This window comes from Electrona antarctica, assembly GCF_951216825.1.
Source record: "Electrona antarctica genome assembly, chromosome: 5".
Taxonomy (NCBI): domain Eukaryota; kingdom Metazoa; phylum Chordata; class Actinopteri; order Myctophiformes; family Myctophidae; genus Electrona; species Electrona antarctica.
The window spans coordinates 47,830,953-47,847,511 of record NC_136810.1 but is presented as its reverse complement, the minus strand read 5'-3'; the positions used below and the strand labels follow the sequence as shown (position 1 = coordinate 47,847,511).

At 42.2% G+C, this 16,559-nt stretch overlaps 1 protein-coding gene across 7 annotated transcripts in view; it reads right to left on the bottom strand.

The window, feature by feature from the left end:
* The window catches only part of ppp6r3 (protein phosphatase 6, regulatory subunit 3), a 42,754-nt gene extending 28,911 nt beyond the window's left edge, over nucleotides 1–13,843 (bottom strand). For 3 of the 7 annotated variants that reach the window (XM_079500496.1, XM_079500494.1, XM_079500495.1), the window contains exons 1-10: nucleotides 13,604–13,843; nucleotides 9,842–10,063; nucleotides 7,654–7,887; nucleotides 6,046–6,232; nucleotides 4,841–4,978; nucleotides 2,256–2,321; nucleotides 1,947–2,059; nucleotides 1,425–1,538; nucleotides 1,123–1,249; nucleotides 532–684 (exon numbers count right to left, since the gene is read on the bottom strand). In XM_079500496.1, coding sequence (XP_079356622.1) covers nucleotides 532–684; nucleotides 1,123–1,249; nucleotides 1,425–1,538; nucleotides 1,947–2,059; nucleotides 2,256–2,321; nucleotides 4,841–4,978; nucleotides 6,046–6,232; nucleotides 7,654–7,880 — 1,125 coding nt within the window. In that variant the 5' untranslated portion in view covers nucleotides 7,881–7,887; nucleotides 9,842–10,063; nucleotides 13,604–13,843. Of the gene's footprint in view, nucleotides 1–531; nucleotides 685–1,122; nucleotides 1,250–1,424; nucleotides 1,539–1,946; nucleotides 2,060–2,255; nucleotides 2,322–4,840; nucleotides 4,979–6,045; nucleotides 6,233–7,653; nucleotides 7,888–9,841; nucleotides 10,064–11,018; nucleotides 11,073–13,599 lie in introns of all 7 variants that reach the window. The other 4 variants (XM_079500491.1, XM_079500493.1, XM_079500492.1 and 1 more) reach the window with 4 other exon arrangements.
* Between the last annotated feature and the right edge of the window lie 2,716 nt (nucleotides 13,844–16,559).

Sequence of the window (16,559 nt, the reverse complement as noted above, 5' to 3'; positions counted from 1 at the left end):
GGTTGAACATCACCTATTCCCTCCAGAACAGGGATGCTAGGGTTCGAGTGGTTGAACATCACCTATTCCCTCCAGAACAGGGATGCTAGGGTTCGAGTGGTTGAACATCACCTATTCCCTCCAGAACAGGGATGCTAGGGTTCGAGTGGTTGAACATCACCTATTCCCTCCAGAACAGGGATGCTAGGGTTCGAGTGGTTGAACATCACCTATTCCCTCCAGAACAGGGATGCTAGGGTTCGAGTGGTTGAACAACACCTTCTGCATACAGTTGACCATCAAGTGGACTAACCATTTATATCCTATATCATTGCTGTGACTGTTGGAAACTTAATTTTCAGGATTACATTTTTAAAATGATCTTATCTACAAGCTCAAAACTGCAAGTACATCTGCAATGTGTGTCACTGTAGTACAACAACGAGGTAGGGCACTAATTTACAGAAAAGAAAGTATGGCGATAAAACTTTTTCAGAAAACATTTGTAGAATCTGGTCTCAGGAATGCGTCAAAGACTAGCGTTCTACTCACTAGTATAACTCCCAAAGTGTTGAGGTTGATGAGTTCTGTGTTGACGCTGTGTGTGTTGCTCTGCAGCAGGCTGGCCACCAATCGGACCACGTTGAGCCTCGTGTTCCCCACGGGGGGGTCCAGGACGCCCCACGTCGTCTTCATCATGCTCTTCTGTTGAGAAGGACGGCACAAGAACATGCATGCAGAGGACAGTCCTTAGGGATCATGTGCACAGCAAGAGGCAAAGATATACATGCATGCATTGTGGCAGTGTTGACATTAAGGCACGCAAAGGTATAGGCCGACCGTTACGATAAAGTCCCAGACAGTGGTGGATTTACACAAAGTGCGTTTACTGTACTACTGTACAATTTTGAGTATTTCCAATTACTACTACTTTTACTTCTACTCCACTACATCCCAGGCAAATATTGTGCTTTTACTCCTTACATTGTCTAAGCACACCAAATTTTGCACAGACAGTATGTAGCCCAGGGCCTGCTCTAAGGATTTATCTAGGGCGCCCGAGTCAGCGACCTTCAGGGGCACATTTGGACAAGTTGCTATGGCCGAAGTGGCCTATTCGAAGGGTGGTTTTGGTTTATTTACCTTTGGGGGTTCAAGTAGCAGCTGGTGAAAGTCTTTGAGTCTGGGTCTGACGGCCTCCAGGATGCTGTGGTTGACTGAGAATGAAGGGTGGGACATACCAGGCGGACATTCCATGTGACCCTCAAACCTGTACAGGACCATTATAAAAAGAAAAAAAATAGCATTGGTCATTCTTGTCGATACTGTAGTTGTTAACGCTGGCCAAGAGTGGACCAGCATAGAATTAAATCTAAAGCTTGCTTTGCCACCCGAGGAACTGACAACTTATTATCAATAATAAAAAACTATTCCATATGACTTACGCTGGTCTCCTGGTCTCAAATAGTGTGAGAAGGATCTGGATAACACTGACGATGGCCGACTCATTCTTCTCCTTGTCAAAGATGTTGGACAACAGCTGCTCCACTGTCTCTTGCCTGTGGAGACGGGAGGAGATGAGACAAGGACAACAGGAAAGGGTAGAGCAGGGATTGGAGAGACTTCAAATCCATACCATTTAACCCATTTTGAGCGGGAACCCCTTTTGGTGGTTACATACATTATGTTATAATTTAGCTATTGAAAAATAGCAGATCTCCAAGTTCATAGCGCGCCACGCGCTATGAACTTGGAGATCTGCTATTTCTGAAAAATCTTTCAGAAAATAGTCATGATTTAGAAAACTTTTTTAAAAATGTCGACGTCAGGCCTAAATGGGTTAAACAATTATATACTCATATTTATTTTACACTGTGAATAGTGTGGTAGTGTACACACTATGGTGGTATCCGATGTATGTCAGGGAGTAGCGTTTTTTAGAAGAGACAAGTTGTTTTAATACATACTTCTCCAATGTAGAAAGCAGTGGGTCAGGCTCAGAGCAGCCCTGGACTTGGAACATCTGGTCTCTGCTCAGTCTGATGATCTCACACAGGGACTGTGACGCATTAGAGTGCCTCTGGTTTAATAAAGAAACAAGAGAGCGCGATGACAGGGGACAGCGATAAGGATAAACACAATGAATGAGTGTCCCCATGATGAAACTGAACACACAACCACCAGATGGCATACGTCTGCACTTTTTTTGCCATATGGACATTTGCCAAGCTCGAAGGAGGGAAAAAAAACAAAAAAGCGAAGGAAATAAGACTCACATCTTCATCCTGAGCAGACTGCACCATGTCTACGAGTCTCTGAATCACCTTCTCCTCATTTAACCACTGAAGGAAGACACAAAGAAGAGGGCAGGGTGTTGGAATGGTGAGAGATTTATCTGAGACATCATGCAAACCAAATGCAGAAATACAACAATTTAAACCCAAAGGATAATGAGGCCCTAATTTACAAAAGAAAACTGCACTTCACACACGTCATTTCTTTGTGTCATATATAATGTATATATCATACGTTTAAGTAACATGCTTACATGGAAGACACGCCGACATCTTTGGAATCCAAATGATTGAAATCAGTCATGGCAACTGAGCATTTGTGTGCGTGCGTGCGCGTGTGTGTGTGTGTCAGAGGAGGCATGTGCTCGTCTACATCCTCCCCAACAAAACAACCAGTATGGGTCAGCAGTAACATTAAGGCTACAGCACCAGGGGGAATTGATTGATTGATTGATTGATTGATGTATTTATTGACAGTTTGCAGAATTCCAGTACATTTCAAGCACAACTCAATACAAAAAACTGTTAACTGTGAGTGGACGAACAATAAAGCACAATACTTGTTTACAAGAGGGTCCACCTTGTTCAATTTATCATAACATTTAGAGACATACAAATATACACTTCTATATTGACAAAATGACTAAATTGGGAGAAAGGGGGGGTGGGAAATAACTGAAAAGAAGAAACATTTCAGGCCATGCCAGGTGCAAAAGCTTGACAAGGCGGCCAGACAGTAACGAAGTGGGGCTAGAGTTTCAATTTCAAGGACAGATAAGTTCCTTTTTGGAAGTTATTACGTTCACTACAGTACGTCCATGTTGTAAACTCTGAGAGCATATTTAGGCGCATGATATTTAAATGATTGTTTTCAGCCACCGCATTTATCAAGCTGTCAATCATTCTTACCCTGTGGTTGGTGAGATACGAACATATCATGGATCACACGTGAACCCTGTCATGATATGATTTATGCATAATATGATTATCCTAGATCTGTGTTGGGTTCTACAGTTGATTGATGGGGCCAATAAGTGGAGGTTATGGGAGTGGTTTTCAACCCTTTTCATGTCCAGCATTTGAGCCACAGACCATTTGATGAGATTTAGCCTCTCAGGCCCAAAACTTAGAATATGTTGTTGTCGTTGGATAAGATTGTCCACATTTCCAAGCTGTATGGATGTGGTATCATAGGAGAGATAACAGGCTAACTTTGATCAAAATAACAATTATTCTACATTCTCTAATTGTGTAAACTTCTTGTAAATTAATTAACCCATTTACCGCTACCATTATTTAATCCCTCCGTCGCGTCCTGCCAGGGTTTTATCGCGCGTGACACTTACTTTGAAGAGCCAAATATCCGTAATCGCATTTTACTATGAAACCATTCCGTGTGTGTTGACGAAGCTGGTGCTTGTTCTCTCGGTCGGTGGTGGAAAAAGTGGACCGCGAGTATCACAGCGCCTGCTACAGGCCGTTGAAAACGCTTGTCTGGGACAAAGCGACCCCTGCAATGTCGCTTCTGTGAGATAAAGCCGTCTGAAAACAGAGCCGGCAATGTAAGTGGATGCGCGCGCATTTTCAAAATGGCCGCGCCCATTGGGTCAGAAGCATAACAAAGCTAACGGACGGTAGATTTCGATACGATCGTATTAAAACATGCATTAATGAATACATCGCTGTTAAAACGGCTTTTCCGTTTGTGGCAGGCTACAAGATTCTACGTGTTAATATTCCTATGTTCCTGGCGGGCAAACGATTAATTAATGCAGCTGTTTAACAATAATTTATCTCTTGAGAACGTAAAACACACAAATTTTACAATATAAATTGGGGTCTCAGAGATAGAAATGCCATTAAATGGGGGTCCGTAGCCTAATGCATGTCAAACTGGGGGTCCTTGAAATGAAAATAGTTGAAAATCACTGCTAGAGCTGTAAAAATCTTCTCTTAACCAATTCTGGGCGGGAACTTCTTTTGGTGTTTTAAACATTGTTATAATTTAGCTATTGAAAAATGCAGATCTACAAGCTCGTAGCGCGCCACTCTATTTTTGAAAAATCATGAAAATATTTATTCCAGAAAACTGGAGGATTTTGAAGATTTGTTTTTAAAATTTTGAGGTCAGGCCTAAATGGGTTAAGGGGGTCCCTGGCTTATCTTTTCTAATGGGGGTCCGCGGGCTAATGAGTCATTTTGGGGGTAACCTTGACATGAAAACGTTTGGGAACCACTGGGTTATGGTACCGAGGTGGTGTGTTGTTATTCCATTAGTCTTGCGTTTGCCAGACTGTTGCCTCCCACAATTTCCAAAATGCTTCCATCATACAGTCTGGAGCAACAGAGGTTCTATCATGAGTAAAATATAAAGCAGAAGTGGAGCCTCCTCCCCACTAAGCATAGCTTGTTGCTTAGCAGAAAAGCAAAAATAAAAAAAATAAGCTCTAAAGATATATTTTAAAATGTATTTTCGTGAACAGAAATGGCAGCTTCCTTACTCGGATTCCGGGAGGTGTAGTTCCAGACTCGGAGATTGTGGAATAGTCATCATTCCAGCTACTCACGTTAAGTACATCCTGTCTGAGCTGTTGTGGTTCAATGCAGGTGAGGATCCTCAGCAGGAGGTCCATGATGGCCGACGTGCCGATGTGTTTGATCATCAAGTCTACAAAGTCTTCCCGTTTCCGCAGAAACTCCACTATCTGTCCACACACACACACAGTCACACACACACACACACACACACAGGTTAGTGTTAGTCATCAGATGTTTTTGAATTATGTTAATGCCCTCAAGAACATTCACACATGTAGTGCAGATTCTAAAAACGCCTTCTAAATACTGACCCAAGTTTTCTGAAAAATATTTATTAAAAGAAATTCAAAAATGTCATGTTGCTATATACTGTACATACAATTTAGGCATTTAGCAGACGCTCTTAATCCAGAGCGACTTACATTAAGCAAGAACAAAACAAGAACTAAACATCATATACATAAAGACTAGTTATCATGAATCATACGCAAGCTACAAACATAATATTGAAATGTATCTATATAATGAATTTATGAAACATAAGTTGAGCCTTTGCATTCGCCTGTAAGGTCGTTGGGCTAGGGCAAGTGCTACAGCAAGTGCTACGGGCCAAGATGAAGTCTGAAGAGGTGGGTTTTCAGACTACGGCAAAAGATTGGGAGTGAGTCTGCAGTTCTGATTGTAACGGGAAGTGCATTCCATAGTTTTGGAGCCAGAAGGGAGAAGAGTTTGGGACGTGTGGAGCGTTGTCCCGACGTTTTTAGTCAAGGTACTTCCAGCTTCCCTGCGTTGGCTGATCTGAGTGCGCGGGAGGGTTTGTAGTAGGGATGTCCCGATACACTTTTTGTTTCCGATCCCGATACCACAATTTATGTGTTAGCCGATAGCCCAATACCGATAACAGTGTTGTGATCTCGTGTTGCGTTTATAGCTAGCTATATAGTGTCAAATGCCAGCATCAGTTTTGTTTGTTTCGTTTCTATGCGGGCAACGACCGGGAGCCAATGGAGGGAGCGGAGAAGCGGGGAGACATGTGAGACTTTTGGCTGGTTGAAGACCAAGCGAGCTGCTGCATTTTGGATCAATTGGAGAGGCTTAAGTGCACATGCCGGGTTGCCATAGCAACAAGAACCCCAAAAGGGGTTCCCGTTCTGAAGGGTAAAAACACCAGAAGGGGTTCCCAACCTGAATGGGTTAAGTACATTACAGACAACACAACACAAACTGCACACACCTGTTCGGGCTTGCGTCCTATTAGTATGGAGAGGACCTTGGAGAAGAAGCTGGCCAATAAGGGGTTAAGAGGCGGCTCACTCTGGAGGAAGCCATAGAGTTTCATCAGCAGGCTCTCGTCTTCTCCCAGTCGGTCGTTGATCTGGCCCACGTCCGACGTCAGCAGTTCACACGATATGTTGGGGTACCTTGAAAAACATAGTGCACCATTAATGACAGCTGTGTCCTCATCTGTGTAATGATTTATTTTCCCCATTACTACAATGAATAACATAATTGACAGTCTTCTTTAAACAAATGCAGACATTTAAAAAAAAAAGAAGAATTACAGGTTGTAATTGAGCATTTCCAGAATATGCATTCAGCAGCGGAGTCCGCCACTCAATCTCAAACACAGAGTTCCTCACAGAGAATGAGATTAATGTAATTAAAGAATTATAGATTAACTGCTCTCAGACATGATACCAACTGGGCCACCACCATTTAGTTTATTGTGATTTTTAAGCATATAGGCGACCGTTTTGTTCCAATGATTACAATTGTATATCCAATGAAGTTGTATTGTCCTAAATCTTGACACCTCATAACCTAGACAAACAGCAGCCCTGCTCCTTACAGTGCACGAATAGACTGTATGTACTTTAGCCCAAGTCTCCACCGTTTCTTAAAAGCCATGCAGCCACATATATACGTGTGCATTTGTAGCATGCGATGCGCGTTCCACTCACAATCTATAAAACGGGTGCGTTCCACTCACAATCTATAAAACGGGTACATTCAAGCAATCTCACCAACAGGAGAATGACGTCATTAAACAGGTGCATCCATAAACTGTTGGCAAGTGTAAAAGAAAAATGTAAAAGCAGCAGCGTTTTCACTTTTCAGTGGAAATAAGCCAAGTTTCGACACAGTGGCACCATCGTAAACTATGGGAGTCACACCTCAGAGCAAGTGTCTGAGGATGGTCATGAGAATAGTGTTGAGGGGTGTGTACATATAATTGCGGTTTGCTTTGTCACTAAATGATAAGTGTTGTAGTCTGATAGCTTGCTGCTTTACATTTGCCAGGGTAGATTATCAAGCCAGTCCAACAATTTGACTAATGACTTGAGTTCCTCCGGGCGATGGATCAGCTTAACGTTAATAAAGTAATGCTCTCATTTGTAAAGGAGAAGAAAGAAAAGGTTACATACTTTGACGTCACAGGACCAAATAATAGGCTAATAAAACATGGAAGGACATTATATAAGCCTTTTCAACTGAACTACTTTGCTGAGATAAAAGGAACACCAATGGCGCAATATTTCTTAAAGAGACCTATTATTAACGACATTCAATTATTATTTTTAACCCATTTTGAGCGGGAACCCCTTTTGGTGGTTACATACATTGTTATAATTTAGCTATTGAAAAATAGCAGATCTACAAGCTCATAGCACGCCACCGAGTGGCGCGCTATGAACTTGTAGGTCTGCTATTTTTGAAAAATCGTTAAAATGTGCCTCAAATCTTTCAGAAAATTGTCATGATTTAGAAAACAATTTCGACATCAGGCCTGAATGGGTTAAACTCAGTGCCAGTTTACCATGCCATGCTACCAGCACCTTACTTGTATTTGACCTTCTCTTCCACATCAGTGTTGGGCTCCTGGGTGATGAAGGTGACCAGGTCCTCCATGCACTGCGGCCTCAGCAGGAAGTCCACCAGCTTGTGGTTCTGGGATTTGCACTCCTGCAGGACGTCCTCCTCGTCCATCACCTCCGTCAGCGTCACATCCTCCTTCTCCAGCAGCGTGTCGATGTGGGACGTGGTGTGGAGGTCAAACTTCCAAAACATAATGGCTCTGGGAGGGAGGCACAAAACAAAACGGCAAATAAGAATCTATATTTATAGACATTCAATACAATACATTCAATGTTCATTTTCTGTTGATTCATTTTACATGTTTCACATCATCTTACTTCATTGTTAATGATAGTGTTATTTTATTTTGGCGTTTTCTTTTCTGAGCTAAGGTACTCTAAATCAGGGGTTTCGAAAACGTCTTTAAACCAGGACTCCATTTTAATCGGGGCAATTTCGTTTGGCAACCCCGCAAGGCCGCAACCCCGAAAAAAAAGCATATTTAAAAATAAAAATCAACATTTATTAGAAAAGTATATTTACAACACTGCGTCTTATCAACAATCAACATAGTTTGAAAGCTATGGAAAAGTGTTTGACAGATTTGTAAATGGAAGCACACAGTATCTGTAGGCTACAAAGACGAAAAAGAAATGCAATCACAAAACTCAATAAATTAAAATTATTATTTTCTTTTTTGTTGTCAATCATAACCTTCAACTTTCAGGCATATTGTAATATTTGTTTTAGTTATCTTTTTGGCCAATGGTAACTATCTAGACAATAGACAATCATTACAGCAATATGTTATGTGTGATTCCCAGAAGTCTGCTCAAAACGAAACTACTCTCACCAGAAGCAAAACCCCAAAACAAAGCATGGTTTGAGCTCCGAGTCATGCTTTGAAATATCTTTTAACCGTAGGAGCATTTATTCTCTGACACACAATCTAAAGTAAACTATACATACAGTGCACTGCTACGTTCACAACTTTTTTATTTATTGCATTATTTACATGATTTGGTTTTGCAGTTTCAAGGACAAGGTTCAAGGTTATTTATTCGTTTCCCCGAGGGGCAAATGGTTTTCTGTTGGTCGCAAGCGTGAGCTGCGCCCTGACTACTTGCATCTCCAGTAGCGACCGCCTTCTTCAGAAGCAAGTAGAAGCTTGCTTTCTAAATTTAACAACTGAAACAGTGCCTACTGCTGCCCAGGGGTGGTATGATATCACAACCATATGTAAAGAAGGAAAACGATATGCACATCTCAGTATTTAAAATACAGTGCTGGATCCAAAGAAAAATCATCAAATGAAGAAAAAAGTGGAATGTCCGCACACAATATAATTCTCCTCCCCATCCTTTTTATTTCAAACTACAACAACATTTCGCCCCTCCAGACTTTCCCAAGTACTGTGACATATCACATAATCACAACCAACCATTTACACCCAAAGCACCCCTCCAGGTTATGGAATCTAAACAGGGACACCACTGTACCTCCAGGATATGGAATCGACCCAACAGGAAGAACACACTTTGCATGTAACACACTGAGGCAGAATGCTGCTTTAGTATACCTTTAAAATACTCCCAAAACAAGGCTACTTTGCTTGCTATTCTAAATGTGAATGTTCACGTTACGATCAAGTGTCTTATCGATATGCTGACTGATTGACTATTGATTTAGTTCAAGTTGTGCATTGCCGTTTGACGGGCACCCGCCAGGCCACCACCCATGGATTAGTTCTCCTATCCCTTTGGTTTATGGCCAAGCAGCAAGGCGTGTTTTTGTTTCTTTTATGCCTTCATTACATTCATGTTGTATCACGTTTATATTTCATTATTTATGTCCATGTTCATGTATGCTTTATTTGAACAGTTTGACGTTGGGCGATTTGTGTCTGCAAGAGTTACACAATAAATCCACCAGAATGAGAAAGAACATGCAGTCTCGTTTTTTTGGACCACTGAAGGGAGTGATTTATTTAAAAATATAGTTTGAGTAACCTAAATTACAGCTAGTTTGTTAAAAAAAATTAAATCTAATTATGACCTAAAATAAAGTAAATTACTACAATTAGCTAACAGAACATCTCAAAAAGTAATACAACTCACTTCAAAATAATAATATTATACAGTGATGGTAGTTTAAATTGTACTTTCTATAAGTACCTGTGTGTGTTGGAGTCCAGAGAATGGAACTCAGATTAAAAAGAGACGGTATATTCTGCTCTTTGGGAGTTGTGGCCCATTCCAGGCTGGCCAGACGGACAGACAAGTAGGCAGGGACGGTAGGCAGGCAGGCAGACAGCAGTGACGGACAGACAGACAGCACACGACACATACAGCAGCAGACAGCAGCTCCTCAGCAGCACATCAACGGACGGCACTCACCTGACAGAGAGGAACAGAGTCAACAGACTGAGTGTTACAGAATGGTAGTAATTCATTTAATCCAGAGTCTAACGTGTACATTGAAAAGCATACACAAGAACCCCGGCCTAAGCTGACAACAACATTGGATGTAGAGAGAAAGCGGAAAGGAATGAAGTTACAATTAGCGACTGGATGAACAGCCAAATCAGTTATCAGCCAATCAAACAATATACAGGGATTTATCCATTTATCAGTTACACATTGACAATACTTCCTCTTCATGGGAGCATGAAAAACATCCTCATTCACTCACGCAGTCGGTCAGTACTACTCCAGAAGGCTACCACCTCAACGGCTACCAAAACTGTGTCAACACACTACATTACCATGGAGACCCAACGCACACAAAATAAATCTGTCTATAAATGACATAACCATGAAACAACTTCCATAAGTGCAACATTTTGTGTTCCAGTGTTCTTAAAAATAAAATAAAGAGCATAGAAAAAACATGTTTATAACAGATTTACTGATCAGCAAGTCCTCACAGTACCTCTGGTAGGTTGTATGACTGATTCTTTTATATTTCATAGTACATTACAGACCATCGAGTAGAGGAAAATAATTACTCAAATATAATATTAGGCAATGGTCAGCACTGAGGTACAACACAGGATCAATTCAGGAAAAATAAAGATTGGGATAAATGTCTTGGAGAAAAGAAGCCCATTAATAGACTAGACTAGACAGCAATGGAGGGACACAAAGGCTCCACCTACTTGCCTTGTTTATATGTAATCCATGTAATGTATGTGTATATGTAATCACTACTGGTCATTGAAGGTCTTTGACCAAAACATTGCTTAAATAATAAAAGTGCTCAAGTGCAGACGGTATGTGGGTCATTGTGTACTTTGTGTGCATTTTTTTTAATACATTGATCCCTGGGGGTGCAGACGTTTATCCGACATACCAAGTCCCGGCAGTCATTAGTCCGACAACACCATCGTTCCCGAGTCGACATGCGCTGCGGGTTACAAATCACACGTGCTGCGGGTTAAAAATGGCCCGTCGCTCCCGACATGTGGTTACAAATCACCAGTGGCATCCGCGTGCTGTTAGGTTAGTGACTGTGTTTGGGTAGGCCGGTAGGGTGATGGACAAATGACTGTCGGACTCTTGGCATTTCGGAAAAAATGCCTGCATCCGATCCCTGCCTACGCACCCGTCTCTAAGACGATCAGGTGTGCATAAGACTTTGTTTCCTTCTTTTGGTTATTACAAAAATATCAGTTTGGGACACAACCTGACCAGTGCCCACCCTCATCCCCTCCCAGTCAGTCACCCACCAACATACTGTACGTACATTCCCTCCACCCGTGGTAAACACTGACTGAAACACCAATAGCTGCACTTCAAAGCACATAAAACACACCTGATCAAAGTCCTGCCACGCAAACTCTAGTCCTGCTCTAATGCGGGTCAGTGAGTTGTAATGTTATATGTGGCCCTGCCCTCCCAATCTAAATAGTAACAAGATAAGCACTGCATAATAAAAACTGTGTTGAATAAAGAATATCTTCAGATGAACTTAGAAGTACTGAAATGTGGTGTGGTCCATATGAAATGACAAAACGGTACACAAAGATTACAATTCTTTTATAGTTCATGCTCTGCATAATTGGCAGGTTTACATAAGTCTGAGGTTTCCCCTATAGGTAAAAATAATCAAGTATGGAGTCAGTGAGGGATCCGGCATAATTTCTAACCTTGAATTGCATGTCACACAGAGGCATTCCCTTGGCTTACACAAACAAGTAACCATGTGACAAAAAAACAACACATAGTTAACCACCATAATTCAGACAACATCCATTCCCAGCTCTCTCTCGTTTTGAACATGGATTCTCTGGTTGCCGGGTGATACTCAACAATTACCATCAAATGCATCACCTCAAGGGCATGTCTAGGCTGTGTTTAAGGTCTATCCCCAACAATCCCCTGACAGTTAGCTACATATCTAAAGTAGAGAATAGCTGATGGCACTGGCAGAGTGCCATATCAAAGCAAAATGACATGGAGACAATTATTCAAGCAAACTAAATAAACATGACAGCAATTAACTAGCTAGCTAATGGCTGCCTCTAAAACTAGTTTCAGAATTCTAATAAAAACAATTCAGCATATAGACATTTTACAGCACATAGTTGGTAACCTGCACTGGTCTGGAATCAAAAGGGTGCCGACGCGAAACCACAAGAAATATTACACCATTCCACCATGTTCATGATCTCAATGGAGAAACCAGTCTACATCAAACATGAACCAGAGCAGCTGATGTTTTATTATTCACTCACAGGAAACCGTAGCCGTTGTTGGGTTTCCAATATTCAACAGCCAGAAATTATATTGTTTAGAAAACAAAAGTGGCTCCTAGTCCAGACTGGTTAACATATTAAGATGGAGCGAATATACACATTATTTCTGTAAATTACTCGCCCTACTTGGACAGAAAAATCCAAAACATTAAGTTGTATGAAAAAGGCTATGTCTACAGAGCGATGATTGTATATTTGTACTTTTGAATTATAGCTATAATTGACAATTATTAATATAATAATGTTCAAATGGCGAAATGATCCACAACACCTACTGTATAAGATGTACAGGTAAACCTCATAAGACTCGTAGATCTGTCAACAGGACAGCAAAACTGTAAATATTAAGATTCTTGCTTGGGTTAACACAAGAAAGACGAAATCTGCTAAGGTGTGTGAATACATACAAGTGACAACTGACAATACGCTGAAACCTTGAAAATAACGTTTCCCTGTTTCTATCGTACATGAAGGCAACATTCGACAGCAAGAGGCCGATGGTCGGTGGCCCAGTTACATCTGTCTGGCATTGTAAGCCAAGACTGGACAACATAATGGTTAACCTGGGTGGGCTAAACGAGCAAATCACATCCGAGAGGGACTACGATCTGTGGACGAGCCAGATAATGTGATCTTATCTAATACTTATCTTTGAGTCTGAGACAATAAACCACCAAGTTGACTCAAATTGAAAGCAAAAGAGTCAAGTTACCTAATTTCTTCATCGGGGCCCAAATCAGACCAATAGGTTAGCTAACGTTAAATACATAATACAGGCCGTGGTGGAAAGCTTGGCTAACCGCTAGTGTTGCTTTGACAGCTAGCGTTAGCCAACTTAGCTACCCCACAATTAAGCGAAAACTAGCTACACAGCGATAGCAACTACAGCTAAAAAGGCAGTCAACCAACGTTAGCTTAGCAAATATAAACATTAACCGGCTGACTTCACGTTGCCATAATGCTTTATCTGTTTAACAAGCTATCATGTACACGCGGATATGAAACACAACATAACGTTAGCTAATTAACCACTTGGCCATTTTAAGATGGCCCAAGTATGCTGAATTCTTGCTAGCGAGTTAACGACAGCCGGCTATGTATGTAGGACTGTGGGTTAGTCGTCAGTCCGTGTCTTTTTCCAACACGAAGTGCATGGGACCGGGCAAGTGCACCTACCTACCAATTATCAGCGGCAAACGGCGAGTCTCCGGCATGTAGCTTATTTGGCCATGAGCCTGAAGTGTCGACAGAAACGTACAAACCGACAGCGCGCAGACCAGTAGGGGAAAATAAAGCGTTTAAAAGTGATTCTGACAGGCGCGAAAAATGTAAGATTATCACACAGGGGCTACTTTTCAAGATGGCGGTTCCGTCAACTCCGACGACCCTTCCCCCACTACGATCGTAGGGTCTGTCAGTCGGAAGAGTTTCTGAAATGCTATTGGTTTTCGGTCCCGTCGCTCGAAGCTCTCGCTGCGATGTGGTTGGCTGGGGTGCTGCTAGTTCTGGGCGGGGTGTACTTGATGTAATTTCTTTTTTACCGTGGTTACTGGATAATCGGTGCATTGCAACGATTCTGAAATTCAGCTCATAAATATGCATGTTTTCTCTTAAGCGTCACTACAGGTTTCATAGGTTTTGTTTCAGTTGAGCGCAATGTACAGTAGTATTAATTGATCATATAAAGTGACAGCTATTCAATAAACTGTAAGTAAATGTTATGCTAAATCAGCAGAGGCGTTCTTCATCTGGTTTGACTATGCACATTGCTGCACGACTCGACTAAAGTAGCCTAAAGACAAAATATGTTTCCCATCCTTAGCAAAGATGCTTGACAGCAGCTTCTGCAAAATCTGAAAGAAATCTGCTGCCCTCTGGAGTAAAATAAGAGGTTCTAAACTCATGTGTCCTCATTTCAAAACGTAAACAAACAGAAATGAAAATCCAGTGGTTTTCAAAGTGAGGCCCGGACAGTCACCCGAAGGTCCCTAAGGGGTCTGCATCAGGTCTGCATGTAGGGGGTTCCACACTTGAAACTAGAAAAATCACACCCGTGTGAAGTGAGTGGTGCAACTCTGTGTGGGGGTTCCAAACCCACAGGGTTGCCGGCCCGGTTCCGGCGAGCCGCCCCGGGTCCAAAACGGTAGAGAAATGACGGAGTTACCGTGTGCCGGTCCCTCTACTGTACCCTCTACTGTACTGTACTGTACTGGCACACCCGAAATCATCATATATACAGTTAATATGTGCGTGTGTGTTTGTGTGTGTGTTAGGTTGCGCACAGGTGGTGAAAAACAACCATGCTGTTTTCATGCTCATACCCAGCCAACCAGGCAGGCAGGCACCCACCCACACACATAAGTCCGTAAGGGCACCACTCAAAAAAATCAGACCCGTCTGAAGTGAGTGGTGCTACTGTACTTGTAGCCTACTGCACCGTACTGTGTGTGTGTGTGTGTGTGTGTGTGTATGTGTGTGTGTGTGTGTGTGCGCGCACGTGCGTGCGCTCGTGTGTGTTAGGCTGCGCAACAGTGACACTTGGTGGTGAAAAAACGCTACTTCCGTGCTCAGGCCCAGGGACACAGCCATGCAGGCAGGGACACACATAGCTGGGCATTGGAGTGCTGCACCCTAAGGTTGCATTTGCACCACTCAAAAAGTGCCCCTCGGGCACAGGTGTTATTTGGACAAAAGTGTTGATCACATAATTATGGAGATAGTGTATACCGAATTGCGTGATGTATGGATAAAATGTGTACAAGTAATGTACAGAAATGTGTTTTGCCAAAATCTGCCTCATGGTGGCACTATAACCGGCAGATGTGATTTTTTTCCCTTAGCATCTAAGGACCTGAAGTGGCCTGTTATAGCGCCACCATGAGGCTTTTTTTTAAAGTAGCATTTTGTCCTCAGCCTAGTGGGAATGTGTGTGCATAATGTCACGGAATTCGCACGTTGTGTTCATGATTTGAGGCATTTTCTTCAAAATGGACCAATCCTGCAAACTTTAGAAGGAAATCTTAGCCAATGGGGATAGAATATGGGGAAGCGGACAGGTCCATGTTGATCACATGACTATAGAGATAGTGTATACCGATTTGCGTGATGTATGGATATAATGTACGAGTACACATCAAGGGGGTGTGTGTGCACAGTTTGGCATCGACCGGGCCAACGGTGCCAGAGATTAGCTGTACGAAAATGGTAAATGGTAAATGGGGAATTTATATAGCGCCTTTATCCAAGGCGCTTTACATAGATTGTGCATTACATTCACCCATTCACACACACATTCATACACCGATTGCGGCGGAAGCCATGCAAGGTACCAGCCAGCACATCGGGAGCAATTTGGGGTTCAGTGTCTTGCCCAAGGACACTTCGACATGTAGCCAGGAGGAGCCGGGATTCGAACCGCCGACCCATGGATCATTGGACGACCTGCTCAACCTCTTGAGCCACAGTCGCCCTACGAAGACACAAACGGACGGACGGACACACACATGGACGGTGTGCAAAACATACTCTCCTCATGCCTTCGGATGGTGGAGACAATGATTCCAAAACTAAAGAATAAAATAATGCGTGACTATTCAAAATAATGTTAAATCACCATCCAATCCAAAAGTTGAATTCCAGGGTAGGTCCATAGTCAATTTGGTTGTCCCCACATCAAACCCTGCAACTATGTTATCTATGCGATGCCTTGGCATCCTCTAAGTTAAAATATGCTGCCTCAAAACAAATCGGATTTCAATCTTGATATGGCACAGATCAGGCTACATTTGGCTGCCAGTGTAAATGGGGCCTAAAAGGGATATTTCACTCTTCGACAGCTTTATAAGTTTCAATATCACACACAAACACACACACACACACACACACACACACACACACACACACACACACACACACACACACACACACACACACAGGCCTCCTCAATGGGCGATGTTGCTATACTAAATGAATACACCTGTAACTGTAATGAATTTGATTCACTAATTTACTAATCTGCATGCCTCACTGTAATATTGCTGGCACTTACAAATGTCATACAACAAAACTTCATACTAGAATTGTAGGTCAGACACATCAATAATATAGGGGTCCAGTACTTTGGTCACCAAAGTTTT